The 21790-nt window shown below is 32.9% G+C and overlaps 1 protein-coding gene and 1 long non-coding RNA gene across 4 annotated transcripts in view; one reads left to right on the top strand and one right to left on the bottom strand.

Moving 5' to 3' along the window:
- Nucleotides 1–266: 266 nt before the first annotated feature.
- LOC127698667 (uncharacterized) overlaps nt 267–21790 on the top strand; it is a 46624-nt gene continuing 25100 nt past the window's right edge. The window contains exons 1-2 of one of the 3 annotated variants that reach the window (XM_052202263.1): nt 267–335; nt 2469–2619. In XM_052202263.1, the coding sequence (XP_052058223.1) occupies nt 306–335; nt 2469–2619 (181 nt within the window). In that variant the 5' untranslated portion in view covers nt 267–305. Of the gene's footprint in view, nt 336–2468; nt 8326–21790 lie in introns of those variants that run through there. The other 2 variants (XM_052202264.1, XM_052202265.1) reach the window with 2 other exon arrangements.
- The window catches only part of LOC127698708 (uncharacterized), a 55524-nt gene continuing 37755 nt past the window's right edge, over nt 4022–21790 (bottom strand). The window contains exon 3 of the long non-coding RNA XR_007980932.1: nt 4022–4165. This is a non-coding gene — a long non-coding RNA (uncharacterized LOC127698708). The remainder of the gene's footprint in view (nt 4166–21790) is intronic.

The raw sequence follows: 21790 nt of genomic DNA, 5'->3' as shown, positions 1-21790 counted from the left end.
TGATGAAAGTATTACGACAACAAATCATTTGCATGTACATATATCATTAAATCAAATCAAACTTAAAAATCCGATCCATTAATTCATTTTCTGAAAACAAGAGACGTTTTGTCATGAAAAACGGTACTATTTGATTGACATCTTTTATTCAAGTTTAACTTTTGACAAGAGTCATCGCCCATTAATGTTACAAATCATATATAGCCACGCCTTACTCATTAATTCGTAAAAGGCGTGCTATATATATAACTTATTCTTAACGACGAGTAAGCGAGTTCCGAAAGATCTGAATTTTAATCGGAACGATGGCGGACAGTAAAGCACAAACAATTGCGGTAAGTTTTCTAAGATAGTCCTTAAATTAGAATTACGAAAATGTTTTATTTTAAAGAGAATATTTCGTTTCTATTGCTTGGTTTTGTCGTATTACCAAAGACTTCTGCCATACGATCAAAGTTGACCATATATATATATATATATATATATATATATATATATAAATAAATCAATCATTCATACATTTATATGGCAACCCTTATATGGTAAATCAATCCATACCTTGGTTGCAGAAAAATGAAAAGATTTTTTATAAAGATTAGTATTTGGTCTTGGAACAAACTGATCGTTATTATAGACAGGTAATTTGTAGTGTTGAACATCATTATTAATTAATCTTTATTTAACCACGAATATATTTAAAAATGAGAAGATGTTTTATGATTGTCAATGAGACAACTATCCATAAAGACCAAATGACAATAACAGGTCACCATACGACCTTCAACAATTAGCATGACCCATACCCTATAAAAGGTCACGGTATGACAAACTGGGAAACAACTCAAAAGAGAAAACCAGCAGCCTGATGCATACTAAAATAAATATGACAGATAGCAACCAATGACAACCACCGAATTACAGGTTCCTGGCTTGGGACAGGAACATAAAGAAAGTAGCGGGGTTTACCATGTTTGTGAGCCCTCAACCTCCCCTAACATGGGACAGTTGTATAAAAACACAACATAAGAACAATCTGTAAAAATTAGCTGGAACGGGCTTGACTCATCAGATCTGTATAAAGCACACAACAAGAGACAAGAAGACGAGACAAAAAGTACCGATCATAGAGTACTCTCAGGAACTGAAAGCTAGTTCAAAGCCCAATTTCAACTACAAATGTATTAGATAAACAATATGTTCTAACAATATACAATAAGGAGATGTGGTATTATTACCAATGAGACAACTTTTCAACAGAAGTTGATTTAAACAACTACACATCACTTGACGGCCTTCAACAATGACCAATATGTATATTGTATAGTCAGCTATAAAAGGCCCCGACATGACTATATGTGAAACAAGTCAAACGAAAAACCCAACGATTTGATATATGACAAAACAATAAACGAAAAACCAATATGACAAACAGCAACCAACGACAACCACTGAATGACAGGCTCCTGACTTTGAAAAAAAAGTTAAATAACAAAAATACCGAACTCCAATGAAAATTCAAAACGGAAAGTCCCTTATCAAATGGCAAAACAAAAGCTCAAACACATCCAACGAATGGAAAACAACTGTCATATCCCTGACTTGGTAAAGACATTTCCTTTTGTATAAAATGGTGGATCAGACACATATAATGGAATCTGGCCGGGTAAAACATGTTTCTGAGCGTTGAACCCTCATCCTAATCTGGAACAGTGGTGTTTCTGTGTATTTCACAATACACAGTGAGTACAGCTAGTTGTCTGTGTCTTCTGAGTATAATGATAAGTTGATTACAAGAAATTTCCAACCCATTCGATGATGATTGATTGTTTGTTGTTTGAGTCCAGCGGCAAATGTTTCACCCATATTTAGGACGAGAATAAATCAACTATATCTCTAATAGGTAGGTTCTGCAAAGTGGATGAAATGCGTGAATTTCGACTGCCACTGGAAAATGGAAGCAGAAATTTTGCCTTTTAACAGACCACCTCATCCTCAAAAAGTTACAAGGGTTCTTTCAAGTGTAAGGAGCCTGGCATTTCATGGAAGTCTTTTTACGTACATTCAGATTCTGGTAAACTGACGGTTTTTTTTCACATTATAGCACTATCATGCTTATGAAATGTCAAGAATAACTTACATACTTCAATGAGAAAAGTTGAAATCCTGGAGTGTTTTGTTGTAAATAATCAGGACTTTTCGATTTTCAAGAATTATGAGTACTACGAAACTGCTTTCTATAATTCTAAAAAAATATTTGCCGATGACATGGCATTTTGTCAATTATCTTTGCTATATTTTTCTTTGTCTAATTTCTTATAGCTCTATTATTAGACATCAGAACTTCTCTCTTCTCGACATTTGCCTATCATTTCCGTTTATATTCATAAGGTAATTGAAGGCAATATTGGAAATTCAACACTCATCAAAATATAATTGTAAAAAATCCGTTTTTTTTTTTAATTTTGTAGAACTGCGATGAAGATGACACTAATGAATTTGAAGTTAAAGAGGAAAATAGCGAACTTCTTCGCCAGGAAACAGATCCAAATAAGCTGAAAAATTATGATGATTTCCGACGTAAGTGTAAACCGTTGTCTCATATAAAAGTGAAACGAGAAGGTGACTACTTCAACCATTTCGTGGTGTTGGCAATCTCTACAGTATCTGATGGGATAGATGCTGTCACCATCGGACAATGCACAAACTCGGCTGAAATTGAGATGGAGAATTGTTATGGCGACTGTAAATTTGCACAGCAGACGTTCTTGATGGAAGAAATCGACAAACAAACACTTACACATGCTATTTTAAACTTTGAGCAGGGTGTATTCTTAGTTAAACAGCAGAACTATCCAAGTACAAGAAAAGAAATTAAGGAAGCTTCTAATCGTCTCAGCGAGAAAATTGGTGAGAGAAAGTATGATATATCATCAAACAATTGTGAGCATGCAATTAGCTATATTTTAACCAGAAAGAGTGTCAATGCTAAAAAGGAAAATGATCCAATTAAACTGAAAGATTATGATGATTTCCGATGTAAGTGTAAGTCTAAACCGTTGTCTCATATACAAGTGAAACGAGTAGGTTGTCATGGCTACTTCCACCATTTCGTTGTTTTGGCGATCTCTAATGTATCTGATGGGATAGATGCTGTCACCATCGGACATTACACAAGCTCGGCTGAAATTGGGATGGAGAGTTTTGATGGCATCGGTAAATTTATACAGCAGACGCTCTTCATTGGAGAAAACGGTACAGACGAATTTTTAGACTTTAAGCAGGGTGTGTATTTAGTTGAGAACGAAAACTACCCAAGGGAAAAAAAAGAAGTTAAGGAAGCTTTTAATCGTCTCAACGATAGAATTGGTGAGAGAAAGTATGAATTATTATCAAACAATTGTGAACATGCAATTAACTATATCTTTACCGGAAAGAGTTTCAGTCATCAAGCAGACACCAAAATTTTCTCGAGGAAATGTTTTAATGATTAATTAAAAATTTCGATCATAGATTGTAAAGAAGTAGGGCTCAAAACAGCTTTGTTAGTAGCTGCCCTTGGTGCCATAGCTGGTTCGTTGGTGCGTAGAGCGTATGTGAGAGTAATTGTTGCTGCTATTGTAAGCCTTACCGTCGAAAGTAGCATTATTAAATGTGGAAATAAAAGGGGAAGTAATTTACGCAACGAAGCGGATATCAGAATAGACTTGGCTGCTCATTTGCCCTATATCAATAGTGCTTTAAAAAACACAAGTAGTGCTATCCTTGACGACATGAAGAATCACACTGATACGAATTTTGTTTGTAACATTGCAGAGAAACTTATTTATGAAGCAGCCCTGACGACGTGTTTGGCGACTGTTGCTGTGTCTACTGGAATAGAAACTATACTATTTTTGTCTTTCGTATTTAACAATTTAATTTCAAGGATACGAAAGAAAACACTGGAGGGTTATGATCTATGTCGGCTGTTGTTCTTGCAACTTTTTGCAGGATATGGCTCGATAGGAATTGCTGTAGTTTGTGGATATTTCGCATTTTTAGACTTTAATCGTCCTGCATTATCTTTCTTTGGAATTGTATTTGGTTGTTGTATTGTTTTTCGATATATTTTGACTTGTACTGCAGGGATGATTTTTAACGTCTGCTGTTGTAAGTGTTGCTGGATCTGTTATAAGTCAAGCTGTTGTAAACGTTACGAGGACAGTTGTCATAGTAGATGCTATAGATGTCATTTGAGCACCGTTTGTTTCATTTTTCTAACTTCAGTAATCTTTATATCTGTTGCATGTTTAGTTGTTATTGTTTTCTGGGACGATTAATTAAAACTATGGGCTTAGGTCGGTGAATGGGTGTTAAAGAAATGGAGAGCGAAAGGAAGGGGTTTGACTTTTTAGAACATAATCATTGTATTTAGATAAAAAGAACGATTATTTAAGGAATGACTGTAATATTTTTTCTGTCTATAAAAAATTAAGGAAAAAAATGTGGTGCACACTGAATAACCCGCGTAGCGGGTTATTTAAAAGAGTGCACCACATTTTTATGCTATTTCGAATAGACAGAAAACATATTACAGTCAATCTTCATAATTTAATTCTAAATCCATTTTTAAGGAGTAAATCATGAAAAAAAAAACGTTGATGACGTTGCGGTCACAAAATTATGCCTATGAGCTGATAGACAAAAAACTTTCAGCCAATCAGAAGTCGTCTTACATCAAAGATTAAATTATTTTGAAATTTATCTTATCAGAATCATTTGAATACAAATACAATAATTGTAAATAATTTCAGACTTTTGCGTTAGTGAAAACACTTCTGATTAAACAGTCTTAAGAATGTAATAGAACTTTGTGTTTGTTTCATGCCTCCTTTAAGTTTTTTTATGTATGAAATAATGTAGTCCTTATGGTAAGTCATAAGCATCATCTGTTAATTTGCATCTGTTAATTTGATTGGTTTATCAGGTAAAGGAACAATTTGTAGGAGATAACAAAACTCCTTTTTATCTGATTGTCTTTCCTTGTTAATTTAAGTTAAATTGAAATGTGAACAAACCAAACATCTGATGAATATCATAATACTCATTCTAATGGTATTCGTTTGGATTGATCATTTTCATTGGACGTTGACAAATATTTTTACCGGTCCGTAACTAAGGAAAGCCACCATTCTGAATTTCAAATTTTTTTTAGTATTTGAATTCTCAAAAAAGTAATAAAAAAAAAGTAACATTTTGTGCTTCACAATCTTCTTTTTGTCAATATTTAAACCATTCAGAAGGGTACGAAAAGTATAAATGTTTTTATTATACTTCACGTTAAAATGCCAGATTTTGATTGGCTTATAGGGTGGAGATAATTTTCTCTACCCATGACTCAGCAGGAGACAATTTTTTTAATGTCACCCTCTCGTGCAGACCAATCAAAATCAATAATTTAAAGGAAAATGAATTTAATTTACATCAATAATTTTAAAGACAGTGCTCGAGTTCTACGTTTTAGCCTCAAAACCTTCTCTTCGGTTGACAATGTTTTTTTCGGGGTAACAATCTGCTCTTTCACCTTCTCAGCTATGTGTTATTTATATAATGTTTGACATCTGGAGTATACCTATGACGTCACATTGTTTAGATGTCCAAGTCGCTAGGTAAACTCAATTTGCGACAGTAAAATCTACGTTTTACGAAGGCCAAGCTTGAAATGCAATACAGTTATATCTTAATAAACATTTTATATAAAAAGCACTAAAAAAAATGTTTGTAGGATTTCTAAGTTTTATATATTGCTATTCTTATCACTTCAATGATGTTCCTTGCTTTTAACTTAACTTTTTGTCTTCTAAGTGTGTATAATTTAGATAAAAATTTACTATAAAAGTATTTTTGTTTATAGAGGACCAATTTTCAGGGATTCCATGGGTTCATTCAACTTCATAATTAATTTCACCAAAAATTACATACTTTTCATTGAGTGCGAATATGTTTATCTTAAAACCACAAATCGAAAAAAAAAACAACAAACCAAATATGTTTTCACATTCCACAAAAATTGATACCCATTAAGACAAATACTTCTACAGTAAATGATGTGCGAATTATATCTAATTACTGTTTATTTGATAATTGCATGGTTATTTTTGTAATTTAATTGGGATTTTAAAGCGTTGACTGAAGCAAGTTTTGTATGGAGCATGGAGGCTCTTTATACAAAAAAATGCGTGTCCTTTGACAACTCAATAAAATTACAGTAAAGAAGCATTCAGTTCTTATTTTTAATGTCTTTGCTATTACCTTGAAGTTCAATTAAGTTTTTTGTATGTTTCCTATGCATTGTTGTAATGATGTCATGGAGAAATTTTGCATTTTATTGAAAAATGACATAATATTGGAATGCCTTTTGATTGTTGTCTGCCAGTCAAATTATGGATTCTTATGAAACATCCATGTAATCTAATTATTTTTTTAAAAAGTGTGTTAATATATATACATTGTAGTCTTCCTAAAAAAAAAGATTTATTTATATAATAAACTGGTGACATAACACAAATTCGATTATTATTTAAAGAAATGGAGTTGAAGGTAAATGATTTTCAAAAAAGGATTTTGCTTATTGTTGAAGGCCGTACAGTGACCCATAGTTGTTAACTTCTACGTCATTTGGAGGGTTGTCTCAATGGTATTCATACCACCTTTTTTTATTAGCAACCATCAAAGAAATTACTTATTTCTTTCACACCGGACAAAAACCATAGAAACAATAAGGTCTAGATTATTGAGTTTTTGGAATGAACCAGATCGATATAGGCTCTCTCTCTATATATAGCCTTTAGTTAAGTAATTGTATCATACAATCTTTAAAATCGTATGATACAGATATTCCTAATAAAAAGACTACTTTAGGGTGATTCTCCATGTTATTTAAGTGATGAGGTTAGTTTTTTTGTCTGCTTGATTGCCTCGTTTTGTTTTATATTTATATGTTGCTTTAACTACGTCTAAATACTATTATTTTGGCTGTCTACATCATTCTTTTATCAATTTTTTTTCCCAGTAATAAATGTTTTAAATCATTCTGACAAAATCACTCAAAAGCGAACCAAATTTCGGGTTTTTGCAATTGTGCTTATATTTCGTTCGTTTGTTTTCCAACGAACGTATCATACCTTTGAGCGGCGCACCGAAGCCAAATATACATATGTTATTGATTGTACTTTACATGGCTTGTTTTGAGGCGAATCTTTATCGATTGACATATGTAATGTGGCCGTGAAATTACAGTAAATGTTAAGACGGTTATTTAAGTTTCTTTTAATCACAACTTTTAAGTTATATCTCCGGAAATATGAATCGTCTGTCGAGGGCGAACGTCTTGTTTTATTCTCTCACAGACTTAGTAAAATGTAATTTGGTCATTTTGTGCATTCGACGATAAAAAGATGTCCATATTTGTATCAAACTTTTTTTTTTTAAATTTTTTTTTTATAAATTAACCCTACAAAAGACCATATAAGATAACTTGAGCGTCTTTTTGCAGTTTTTAGCTAGGATAACTTTGGCTGCAACCCCTAACCAAGACAAGTTTTGAGTCTATATATTCAATATAATCTTGGGACTCTTGAGTTGCAGAACATTATGGATCGTAGATTGCGGCCAAAGTTTTCTGGAAGCTTTTATTTTCAAAATTGCACTAAATCATCTGGATAACATCTCCACAATTGGCTGACTTTGGATCCATTACCCTTATGCAGAGATTTGTTTTAGGACTTTTGATATTGACCCATTAAAAGACCAAAGTATGGCCTTGTGATATTTATCTGAAATGATTTATAATTGGATTTCTGAAGACTGGTTTAAGGATAAATGTCGATCATTAATGTGACAACCATCACCCTTACCACAACCACAAAATAGTATGAATAAAACCATCAATATATCATTTACGAAATAATCAATATTAGAAATATATTATGCCTATCAATGTACACCTTTATATTATTCTGGAATCCTTAACAATGTATTTGGACAATCCATCATGAATAATATTGAATAATTATATATAAGATACATGTCACATCCTTGTTGTAAATGCATGTACTTGAACCGTAACATTGCATACTACAATAGTATTTGTGTTTAAAGTTTGATTGCAGACCGATTGCAGACCAATCTAATTAAAATATAGATATCTGATTTCGTTATGCTCATTTCAATGTAAAAAAAATGTTTTTTTTGTAACAAATGATAGTGTATTGTCTTGTGTGTATATATGTCATGCTGCCAATCAAGGGTCCTTAATAGGAACAATAAATAGTCTTGTAACATGAATGGTAATTTTTCCTTTGATCTTCGAGTGAGTTAAATTCTGTTATTATTAGAGGAGTGCGTTAACTGAATGATTTTTTTTTTAGTAATAGCACTCTCCAGTCCCGCTGTGTGTGGCTTGTCAAAGGAAAAGCAAAAAATGGGAGGAGCCAAGACCAGTGCTCTAACTTCCATCTCAGAAGTAGATATTTCATTGTCTAGCTCCGCCTCCTTGGCCTAGTAAACAATGAAATTAATGACCCATAAAAGGTCTTAATACATTTGAACAAAATGTATACACAACAATAAATCAAAAAAAAAAAATTCGGGAAGTGTGTGTGTGTGTTGGGGGGGGAGGGGGGGGGGGATTACTTTAACACTAGCCAAATTTGCAAACCTAACCCTTAATTAAAAATGGTTCCCTATACTCGAAACAAATGAATGCCCGATGAGGGCTACAAAAAGGAATAGCGTGGTCTATAAACGAAGATGTGATATTAATATATTGGTGGATACTTGATTTCATCGTGTCAAAATGAATATCCCCCATAAATGTCACTTGATTTTTAGTCGTTTCATTTCATCTACTTTTTAAAGGTATATGTCCGTGAATTCAGCATGCTTAAAATATATATCTCTGGACCTTACGCAATCAACAGCCCATCTAAAAATCGACCATTTTCATGGTGTTGGGAAAGGCATATGCTATATTGTAATTTATGATAATGGTCAGGGTTTTGATTTTTATTAATATTTGCTCTTTTAGGAGATAGTTGAACTTCGTCATTTTTGGAGTATAAGAGGTACATAACGTTATAGTTATTCCACATAACACCTCCTACAGTTTGAATGCTAGGAAGTTTTCACTTTGCTGTCTGTTTGTACATATATTGAAGGTGTGCATGTGGTCAGGGTTTTGATTTTTATTAATATTTGCTCTTTTGGGAGATAGTTGAAGTTTGTCATTTTTTGGAGTATTTACTTGCATAAGAGGTGCATAGCGTTTCCGGATAACTCCTCCTACAGTTTGAAAGCTAGGAAGTTTTCACTTTGCAGGCTATTTGTACATATATTGAAGGTGTGCATGTGGTCAGGGTTTTGATTTTTTGTTAATATTTGCTCTTTTGGGAGATAGTTGAACTTTGTCATTTTTTGGAGTATTTACTTGCATAAGAGGTGCATAGCGTTTCCGGATAACTCCTCCTACAGTTTGAAAGCTAGGAAATTTTCACTTTGCTGGCTATTTGTACATATATTGAAGGTGTACATGTGGTCAGGGTTTTGATTTTTATTAATATTTGCTCTTTTGGGAGATAGTTGAACTTTGTCATTTTTTGGAGTATTTACTTGCATAAGAGGTGCATAGCGTTTCCGGATAACTCCTCCTACTGTGAACCATAGACCTTTGTGCTCCCATGCTTAACTTTGTGTTTTTTAAAATAACACTTTGCATCTGCGTAGGCATCATTTGTGTCTCCCAGGCACAATAATTTCTTGAAAGAAAGTCCTACATTGACATTTACAGTTACTTCAGAGTGGAGTGCTGGGGCATCACTTTGTCTAGTTTAACTTGAAATAGCTTCATTTTAATGACCAGCGAAGTATGTAAAATATTTTCTCACTACAAAATTTTTGTATTTCTATTAATGAGTAAGGCGTGGCTATATGTGATTTGTAACATTAATGGGCGATGACACATGTCAAAGGTTAAACTTAACTGTTCTTTTCATGAATAAAAGATGTCAATCAAAAGTGGCGCTTTTCATGGAAAAACGTCTCTTGTTTTCAGAAAATGAATTCATGGATCGTATTTTTTAGTTTGATTTGATTTAATGACAGATGTACATGACTTCTTTTGAACTGAGTTTTACTGTGCGTATTGCTATGTGTTTCTTTATTCTACATTGGCTAGAGGTATAGGGGGAGGGCTGAGATCTCACAAAACATGTTTAACCCCGCCGCATTTTTGCGCCTGTCCCAAGTCAGGAGCCTCTGGCCTTTGTTAGTCTTGTATGTTTTTTTAATTTTTAGTTCATTTATATGTTTTGGAGTTTAGTGTCACGTCCATTTTCACTGAACTAGTACACAATTTTATTTAGGGGCCATCTGAAGGGTGAAGGTTTGGTACCATTAAAACGTTTAAACCCGCTGCAATTGTTTGCACCTGTCCTAAGTCAGGAATCTGATGTTCAGTAGTTGTCGTTTGTTGATGTGGTTCGTAAGTGTTTCTCGTTTCTTATTTTTTATATAGATTTGACCGTTGGTTTTCCCGTTTGAATGGTTTTACACTAGTTATTTTTGGGGCCCTTTATAGCTTGCTGTTCTGTGTGAGCCAAGGCTCCGTGTTGAAGACCGTACTTTGACCTATAATGGTTTACTTTTATAAATTTTGACTTGGAAGGAGAGTTGTCTCATTGGACATTCATACCACATCTTCTTATATCTATTCATACAAAATTTGATTCAATCAACGCTTTAAAATCCCAATTAAATTACAAAAAGAACCACGCAATCATTATATACACAGTAATTATATATATACATCATTTACTGTAGAAGTACAGGTCTTTAATGGGTGTCATTTTTTGTGGATTGTGAAAACATATTTGGTTCCTTCGTTTTTTTTCAATTTGTGGTTTTAAGATAAACATATTCGCACTCAATGGAAAACATGTAATTTTAGTGTAATTAATTTTGTAACTAAACGGACCCATGAAATCCCTGAAAATGATCTTGAAGTATAGATTCCAGGTACTGACGTTGTTTATCATCTTAATAACGTGTTATGGTGTTCTTTTTATTTGTCTTTGTTATTTGTTTTTATAGTGATTAAGATTATAACACAATGTTAAATGCTGTACCCCAATTTCTGACATTTTTACCTTTTATGTCTGTTTGTTTTGTAGAATCCGTTCTTTTTTTAATCTTGTAGGTTAGTAGTCATGGTGAAGATGATGCTATCAGAATTGAATTGAAAGAGGAAAATACCTAAATTCCATGCCAGGAAAAAGATACAAATAAGCTGGAAAATTATGATGATTTCCGACGTAACTGTAAACCGTTGTCTCATATAAAAGTGAAACGAATAGGTTTTCAAGACTACTTCCACCATTTCCTGGTGTTTGCAATCTCTAAAATATCTGATGGGATAGATGCTGTCACCATCGGACAATACACAAGCTCGGCTGAAATTGGGATGGAGAATTGTGATGGCATCGGTAAATTTGTACAGTAGACGTTCTTGATGGATGAAATCGACAATTATACACATACACATGCTATTTTAAACTTTGAGCGGGGTGTATTCTTAGTTGAACAGGAGAACTATCCAAGTACAAGAAAATAAATTGAGGGAGCTTTTAATCGTCTTAGCGAGAGAAATGGTGAGAGAAAGTATGATTTATTATCAAACAATTGTGAACATGTATTTAACCAAATTTTAACCGGAAAGAGTGTCAGTCATCAAGCAGACACCAAAACTTGCTCCAAGATATGTTTTAATGATTTGATCAACATTTTCATCATAGATTGTAAAGAAGTAGGGCTCAAAACAACTTTGTTAGTAGCTGCTATTGGTGTTCTTGCTGGTTCATTGGTGTGTAGAGCTTATGTAAAAGTAATTGTTGCTGCTATTGTAAGCCTTACCGTCGAAAGTAGCATTATTAAATGTGGAGACAAAAGGGGAAGTAATTTACGCAACGAAGCGGATATCAGAATAGACTTGGCTGCTCATTTGCCCGATATCAATGGTGCTTAAAAAAACACAAGTAGTGCTATCCTTGACGACAAGAAGATTCACACTGATACGAATTTTGTTTGTAACATTGCAGAAAAACTTATTTATGAAGCAGCCCCGACGACGTGTTTGGCGACTGTTGCTGTCTCTACAGGAATAGAAACTTTACTATTTTTATATTTCGTATTTAACAATTTAATTTCAAGGAGACGAAAGAAAACATTGGAAGATAGAAATCTATGTCAGCTGTTATTCTTGCAACTTTTTTGCAGGATATGTCTCTATGGGAATTGCTGTAGTTTGTGGATATTTCGCATTTTTAGACTTGAATCGTCGTGTATTATCTTTCTTTTGAATTGTATTTAGTTGTTGTCTTATTTTTCGATATATTTTGACTAGTACTGCAGAGATGATTTTTAACGTCTGCTGTTGTCAGTGTTGCTGGACCTGTTATCAGTCAAGCTGTTGTAAAAGAGGGGCGAAAGATACCAGAAGGACAGTCAAACTCATAGATCGAAAATAAACTGACAACGCCATGGCTAAAACAGAAAAAGACAAACAGACAAATATAAGTGCATAAAACACAACATAGAAAATGTTTCGAGGCCAGTTGTCATTGTAGATGATATAGATGTGATTTGAGCACCGTTTGTTTTGTTTTTTTCAACTTTGGTAATCTTTATTTCTGTTGCGTGTTTAGTTGTTATTGTTTTCTGGGACGATTAATTAAAACAATGGGCTTAGTTCGGTGAATGGGTGTTGAAGAAATGGAGAGCGAAAGGAAGGGGTCCAACTTTTTAGAACATAATTATTGTCTTTAAATGAAAAAGAACGATTATTTTGAAATGTATCTTATCAGAATTATTTGAATACAAATGCATAACTGTACATAATTTTAGGCCTTTGCTTTAGCTAAAACACTTCTGATATATCAATCCCTTTTCAATTAATAAAGATAACTGCAAGTAACATATGAAACCTAGATGTGAAATGAATCCCTTATAAACTCAAAAACAGTCTTGAGAATGTAATTGAATTTTGTGTTTGTTTCAAGCCGCCACAATATTATGTGTTTTATGTCTGAAATAATGTAGTCCTTATGGTAAGTCATAGGCATCATCTGTTAATTTGATTGGTTTTGCAGGCAATGGAACAATTTGAAGAAGTTAACAAAACTTCTTTTTTTTTTATCTAATTGTCTTTTTCCTTGTTTTAATTAAAACTTGGAAGTTAAATTGAAATGTGAACATACCAAACATCTGATGAATATCATAAACTCATTAACTTTTTATATAAAAAACACTAAACAAATTGTTTGTAGAATTTCTAATTTTTATATATTGCTGTTCATATCACTTTAATGATATTGCTTGCTTTTAACTTTACTTTTGTCTTCTAAGTGTGTATAATCTAGATTAAAATGTGCTATGAAAGTATTTGTGTTTATGGAGTGCCAAAAAAAGTAAAGTAACAAAAATACCGAACTCCAAGGAAATTCAAAACGGAAAGTCCTTTATCAAATGGCAAAATCAAAAGCTGAAACACATCAAACGAATGGAAAACAACTGTCATGTTCCTGACTTGGTACAGGCATTTCATTATGTAGAAAATGGTAGATTAAACCTGCTTTTATAGCTAGCTAAACCTCTCACTGTATGACAGTTGCATAGAATTATATAATATTGACAACAATGTGTGAGCAAAACAAACAGACATAAAAGGTAAAAATGTCAAAAATTGGGGTACATTATTTAACATTGTGTTATAATCTTAATCACTATAAAAACAAATAACAAAGACAAATAAAAAGAACACCATAACACGTTATTAAAATGATAAACAACGTCAGTACCTAGAATCTATACTTCAAGATCATTTTCAATGATTTTATGGGTCCGTTTAGCTACAAAATTAATTACACTAAAATTACATATTTTCCATTGAGTGCGAATATGTTTATCTTAAAACCACAAATTGAAAAAAACGAAGGAACCAAATATGTTTTCACAATCCACAAAAATTGACACCCATTAAAGACCTGTACTTCTACAGTAAATGATGTGCGAATTATATCTAATTACTGTGTATTTAATGATCGCGTGGTTCTTTTGTAATTTAATTGGGATTTTAAAGCGTTGATTGAAACAAATTTTGTATGAATAGATATAAGAAGATGTGGTATGAGTGCCAATGAGACAACTCTCCATCCAAGACAAAATTTATAAAAGTAAACCATTATAGGTCAAAGTACGGTCTTCAACACGGAGCCTTGGCTCACACAGAACAGCAAGCTATAAAGGGCCCCAAAAATAACTAGTGTAAAACCATTCAAACGGGAAAACCAACGGTCAAATCTATATAGAAAATAAGAAACGAGAAACACTTATGAACCACATCAACAAACGACAACTACTGAACATCAGATTCCTGACTTAGGACAGGTGCAAACAATTGCAGCGGGTTTAAACGTTTTAATGGTACCAAACCTTCACCCTTATCTGAAACAATAGTGTAACATCACAACATAGAAAGACACACTATAAAATATCAATCAAAAGACATATTAACACCAGTGAACATACACTGAACAAATAAATTTGATCTATGATACAATGTAAATACGCATAGAAGCTCTATACAAAAAATGCGTGTCCTTTGACAACTCTATAAAAGTCCAGTAAAGAAGCATTCAAATCTTATTTTACATGTCTTTGTTATTACCGTCACGTTAGATTAAGTTTTTTGTATGTTTACTATGCATTGTTGTAATGTTGTCATGGAGAAATAATGCATTTTATTGAAAAATGACATAATATTTGAATGCCTTGTGATTGTTTTCTGCCAGTCAAGTTATGGATTCTTATAAAACATCCATGTTATCTAATTAATTTTTTTCATAATGTGTTAAAATATGTATACATTGTAGTCTTCCTAAAAAAAAAGATTTATTTATGTAATAAACTAGTGACCTAACACAACTTCGATTATTATTTAAAGAAAGGAGTTGAAGGTAAATGATTTTCAAAAAGGGATTTTGCTCATTGTTGAAGGCCTTACAGTGACCCATAGTTGTTAAATTCTACGTCATTAAGAGGGATGTCTCATTGGCAATCATACCACCCCTTCTTATTATTTTTACACAAGACCAGTTTTATGTTTACTTGAATCTTACCATTGCAATACAAACTTTCTATTAGTTTTGACCATAATCCTGATCCTTCTCTGCAACTACCAATAAAGTTAAGACTGAAAGAAGTTTAGTTCAGTCTTATTTATTATATTATTGTGGATTAATTTATTTTCGTGGATACAAATGTTCGATGATTGAAGAAAAATTGTAATTTCATGGAGATTTGATTTCGTGGTTTTGCCTAAGCCTCCATACAGACCAATAGAAAATGTGTGCTTTATTGGACATTCAAATTCAAGGTTTATCTATAACCACGAAATCCACGAAAATTTGTATCTTAGGATTAATATTTAATCCACAGCATGTGAGTTTAACTTTTCTGATGTTTATAGTTACATTGTACCTTAATATGTAAATATATATGTAGGACTCGGAGGTGCGATGGGGACGCTGAAGTGCGATGGTCACGCTGAAGTGCGAAGGTCTTCGCAGAAGTGCGATGGTCACGCTGAAGTGCGAAGGTATTCGCAGAAGTGCGATGGTTTGTTCGCTGAAGTGCGATGGTCTATAAATGTCATTAGTTACAGTTTCATACTAAATGAGAGATCGTTCTCTTTAAATTATTCTTCTATAACAGTTTATCATAACGTATTCTCAGCCCTCAGCTCTCATGAGTTCCACTTTTACCGTAATATCGTAATACGGAAAGTCTTTCTGCGGACCCATATGTAGTTAGAGAATTCGAAGCTCCATAGTACGTAAAAAACGGAACTTCTGTAGATTTCGAAAAAGGTTCTAAATTTTCTAGTTGTCCCCTGTCTACTAATTATTTCCCTTTTCCGGTAGTATTAAAATCTGTTTACAAGTTTTATTCATGTCGGATACTAGTATACAAAAACTATCCATGTTTTCTCCAGTTGCAGTAAAAACCACTGACGGTGATAAGTTTATAAGGCCCTTATTATATTGAATTTTAAACAGCTATCGCATTTTCAGTCATTGAAATTAGCACTGTTTTTTATAGAAAATAACCTTTGTATGTAGCGTCTTGAATAATTGTATAAACGTTGGCTTATTTTTGTCCAAAGTAAACTTCAACGTTACAATTAGGACTGGAAATATTTATCATGACTGTGTTTAATTAAACGGGTTAATATTCTTGATGATTTACTTAATAAACACGAAAAGCTGCTTTTAACAAACAAATTGACTTTTTCATCGACATCGAAAATATAGTTTATGTAATCAATCGCACTTCAGTGTAACCACCATCGCACTTCGGCGTAGTTACAAACAAGATAGCGTCACATGTTACCATCGCACTTCAGCGTGATCAAAAACGCACTTCAGCGTCAAACCATCGCATTTCAGCGTGACCATCGCGGTTCCGAGTCCTACATATATATACCATCCAAACAATGTGATAAAACAGTTAAGAAATATTTTTAGGGAACAGTAGGATTTGTAACGTATTTGCAGTACTGTTGAACAGAAGATTTAACACACAAATAGTTTATTCATTCCATCATTGAAATGTGGGATTATTATACAAAAAACAAATGGTTTATGAACTATTATATGTAAACCAGGAATTGTTTTGCTTTTTTTGCACATGTTAATGGTGGTTCCTTGGAGTTCGGTATTTTTGTTATTTTACTTTTCAATATTTCGCCGTGAAAAAAAATAAAGACCCCTTCTTACGAAATTCAAAAATTTAAGACGAAAGACCTTAGAAAGAACTATTGCACAAAATTTAATATAAATACATTTTACATGCACATGTATTTAAGCTAGAATTGCCATAAGATAATCAAGTACACAATCCTTTACGCAACCAACCTTTCTATTTTCGATTGTTAATAGTAAGAGAGTTCTTCTTTCGCAGGTGTGCTTGGGCGGGGCTTGAAAGTTTATTCGAGGTCGAAGGTTTGAATTGACTAATGACAACGATCGTTCCGTTATGAGTTTATCCAAAAAGCTTGTTTGACTGATTATGTCGCACGACCTTTCGCTATAACTAAGATAAGTTGTGCAATAAATCTATTATTAAGTGTTAAAAAAAAGTACAAACAAAGTTTTCTATGATATTCCTTACATTTTAAATTACGAAAATGTTTATTTTAATAGGAACATTTCGTTTCTATTGCTTGGTTTTATCGTATTACCAAAGACTTCTGCCATAGATCAAAGTTGCCCACACATATATATACCTATTTTTGACATGACATGACATGTCAATAATGATAATAGTAATAACAATTAATTCTTTATTTAAAGAGGGTAACTCAATTAGAACTAGTCTTATGTTCATTGAGGCTCTCACACAAAATACATGTATACAGTTTACATTCATACATCAAAATACAACTTATAAATATATATATATATAAATCTGTTGTAGAGTTATCACTGGTTCAGACGTACTTAAAAATATAATTATTTCTGTGAATGTATCTTGCATTTATTTGTAGGATCCTTTACAATAGATATTTCAGCTGATCTGTAACAATTCCATCTTCATGCCTTATATATCATGTACTGTATTATGACGCTAGATTAAAACTGACGAGGAAAGGTAACACCCGGGCACCGAAAGCTTTATTTTGTGAAGCCTAGGTGGTCGTGTGGTCTAGCGCGTCGGATACAGTGCAGGCGATTTTGTGTCACGATATCTCAGTAGCATGAGTTCGAATCCCGGCGAGAGAAGAATAGAAAAAATTGGGAAAACAAATTTACAGATCTAACAATGTTGGGCTGATGTTTAGACGAGTTGTTTATATATATATATATATATATATATATATATATATATAAACAAGTCTAAATTGAAAACAACGTTCAAACCTATGATTGCTTTGGATAAAAACCGCAATTTTTATACGTGTGCATGCAAAACAAATTTCTTGTTAGAGGGGTCTAAATACAGCACAAACAACATTTTCCAAAAGACCAAATGAGTGAAAAAGTATATTATAACAAAACGCATTTGACTAACAGGTCGAACAACAAATGTTCTTAAACCCTGCTGACTGCCATTGGCGATATATATATATATAAATTAAGAAATATTCCATGTAAGCCAAAGATTTATCGGACATTTACACATGGCCTGGTCTGTGATATTCTTTAATTTTATCCAAATTAACGAATATCACGGCCCAGGCCATCTGTAAATGTCCGACAAATCTATGGCTTCCATGAATTATTTCGATTCTATTAGAACAGATACAGTAATTTAAAAAACTGAAGCGAAGGTAAGATTGCCGTGGGTATGGATGTTCTAATTTACGCCCTGTAAGATAAAAGCTACACATGTCAAATAAATTTAAGTCTTGTATGGATTATTTCTTAAATAACCACTAGAAAAAATGTGTTCAATCCTTATAATTTTTAACCCAAACTTTTTTTTTTTGTTGGCTAATATTTACTGTCAAATCCACAGTTGATATGTCGTAACTAAGCAGTGAGCCGCCATGTTGACTTGCTGAAATCCACAAATGTGCGAATAATGCAATAGAATAGAAAATGAAACAACATCTACCTCAAAACTTCATTTCAATGCGATATTATCCGAACTTAGGGCGTATACGTAACGGAAAACCTTTAGGTTGAGTTTTTTCATTCGTATGATGTCATGTTATGACATGCCGTAAATGCACCAATATGATTCATGAAATTTCGCGGAATTTAAATTTTATTTTGATTTATACATTTTTTTAGCCATAATTTCATAGAAATTGATCCAATATCCACCCACTTAGGTGCGAATCATATCTCTCTTGTTCATTAATTCTTTTTGTTATGCATTAGAATAGGAATAACGGTTCTGTAGTTTCTTTTTCAATTACAATTTGAACACAACGAAATCGACAAAGTGTTTGCACATAGGTTACGATACATATGGATTTATGTGGAAGGTAAATAGTAACAGCCATCAATTTGTACATCTCTGAGTCTGCGCTAAGTATAGATATATCGAGAATTTTATCACGCTGTTGTTTACAAAGCGAAAAATGCACGTCATATTAGTATCAATCATTCATTCATACATTTAAATGGCAACAATTAATCAAGTTTTCATATTCTAACCATAAGAGAAAAATATGTAAAAATCCGTTCTTTTTTAATTTTGTAGGTTTGTAGTCATGGTGAAGATGATACTATAAGATATAAGAATTGAATTTAAAGATGAAAATATCGAAATTCCTTGCCAGGAAAAAGATTCAAATAAACTGGAAAATTATGATGATTTTCGACATAAGTATAAACCGTTGTCTCATATAAAAGTGAAACGAGAAGCTGTTCAAGACAACTTCCACCATTTCCTGGTGTTGGCAATCTCTAAAGTATCTGATGGTATAGATGTTGTCACCATCGGACAATACACAAGCTCGGCTGAAATTGGGACGGAGAATTGTGATGGCATCTGAAAATTTGTACAGCAGAAATCGACAATTATACACATACACATACTATTTTAAACTTTGAGCAGGGTGTATTCTTAGTTGAACAGGAGAACTATCCAAGTACAAGAAAAGAAATTGAGGAAGCTTTTAATCGTCTCAGCGATAGAATTGGTGAGAGAAAGTGTGATGTATTATCAAACAATTGTGAACATGCAATCAACCAAATTTTAACCGGAAAGAGTGTCAGTGATCAGGCAGACACCAAAACTTGCTCCAAGATATGTTTTAATGATTTGATCAACATTTTAATCATAGATTGTAAAGAAGTAGGGCTCAAAACAGCTTTGTTAGTAGCTGCTCTTGGTGCCATTGCTGGTTCGTTTGTGCGTAGATCTTATGTAAGAGTAATTGTTGTTGCTATTGTATGCCTTACTGTCGAAAGTAGCATTATTAAATGTGGGGACAAAAGGGGAGGTAATTTACGCAACGAAGCGGATATCAGATTTGACTTGGCTGCTCATTTGCCCTATATCCATGGTGCTTTTAAAAACACAAGTAGTGCTATCCTTGACGACATGAAGGTTCACACTAATACGAATTTTATTTCTAATATTGCAGAGAAACTTATTTATGAAGCAGCCCCGACGACGTGTTTGGCGACTGTTGCTGTCTCTACAGGAATAGAAACTATACTATTTTTGTCTTTTGTGTTCAACAATTTAATTCCTAAGAGACGAAAGAAAACATTAGAAGATAGACATCTATGTGGGCCGTTGTTCTTGCAACTTTTTTGCAGGATATGGCTCTATAGGAATTGCTGTAGTTTGTGGATACATCGCATTTTTAGACTTTAATCGTCCTGCATTATCTTTCTTTGGAATTGTATTTGGTTGTTGTCTTGTTTTTCGATATATTTTGACTAGTACTGCAGGGATGATTTAAAACGTCTGCTATTGTCAGTGTTGCTGGACCTGTTATCAGTCAAGCTGTTGTAAATGTTACGAGGCCAGTTGTCATTGTAGATGCTATAGACGTCATTTGGGCACCGTTTGTTTTATTTTTTGAACTTCAGTAATCTTTATATCTGTTGCATGTTAAGTTGTTATTATTTTCTGGGACGATTAATTAAAACTATGGGTTAGGTCGGTGAATGGGTGTTGAAGAAAAGGAGAGCGAAAGGAAGGGGTTTGACTTTTTAGAACATAATCATTGTCTTTAAATAAAAAGAACGATTATTTTGAAATGTATCTTTTCAGAATAATTTGAATACAAATGCATCAACTGTACATAATTTTTAGACCTTTGCGTTAGCTAAAACACATATATATCGATCCCTTTTCAATTGATAAAGATAACTGCAAGTAACATATGAAACCTAGAAGTGAAATGAATCCCTTATAAACTCAAAAACAGTCTTAAGAATGTAATTGAATTTTGTGTTTATTTCAAGCCTCCACAATATTATGTGTTTTATGTCTGAAATAATGTAGTCCTTATGGTAAGTCATAGGCATCATCTTTAATGCAGGTAATGGAACAATTTGTTGACGATAACAAAACTCCTTTTTTTATCTAATTGTCTTTTTCCTTGTTTTAATTAAAACTTTGGAGTTAAATTGAAATGTGAACATACCAAACATCTGATGAATATCATAAACTCATTAACTTTTTATATAAAAACACTAAACAAATTGTTTGTAGAATTTCTAAGTTTTAAATATTGCTGTTCATATCACTTTAATGATATTCCTTGCTTTTAACTTAACTTTTGTCTTCTTAGTGTGTATATAATCTAGATAAAAATGTGCTATGAAAATATTTTTGTTAATGGAATGCCAAAACAAAGTAAAATAACAAAAATACCGAACTCCAAAGAAATTCAAAACGGAAAGTCCTTTATCAAATGGCAAAATCAAAAGCTGAAACACATCAAACGAATGGAAAACAACTGTCATATTCCTGACTTGGTACAGGTATTTCCTTATGTAGAAAATGGTGGATTAAACCTGGTTTTATAGCTAGCTAAACCTCTCACTGTATGACAGTTGCATAGAATTTTAATATATTGACAACAATGTGTGAGGAAAACAAACAGACATAATAGGTAAAAATGTCAAAAATTGGGGTACAGCAGTTAACATTGTGTTATAATCTTAATCACTATAAAAACAAATAACAAAGACAAATAAAAAGAACACCATAACACGTTATTAAATTA

This window comes from Mytilus californianus, unplaced genomic scaffold, assembly GCF_021869535.1.
Source record: "Mytilus californianus isolate M0D057914Y unplaced genomic scaffold, xbMytCali1.0.p SCAF_4, whole genome shotgun sequence".
NCBI classification, from domain to species: Eukaryota; Metazoa; Mollusca; class Bivalvia; order Mytilida; family Mytilidae; genus Mytilus; species Mytilus californianus.
The sequence above is the reverse complement of the archived record's forward strand: the minus strand, read 5'-3'. Positions and strand labels throughout refer to the sequence as shown.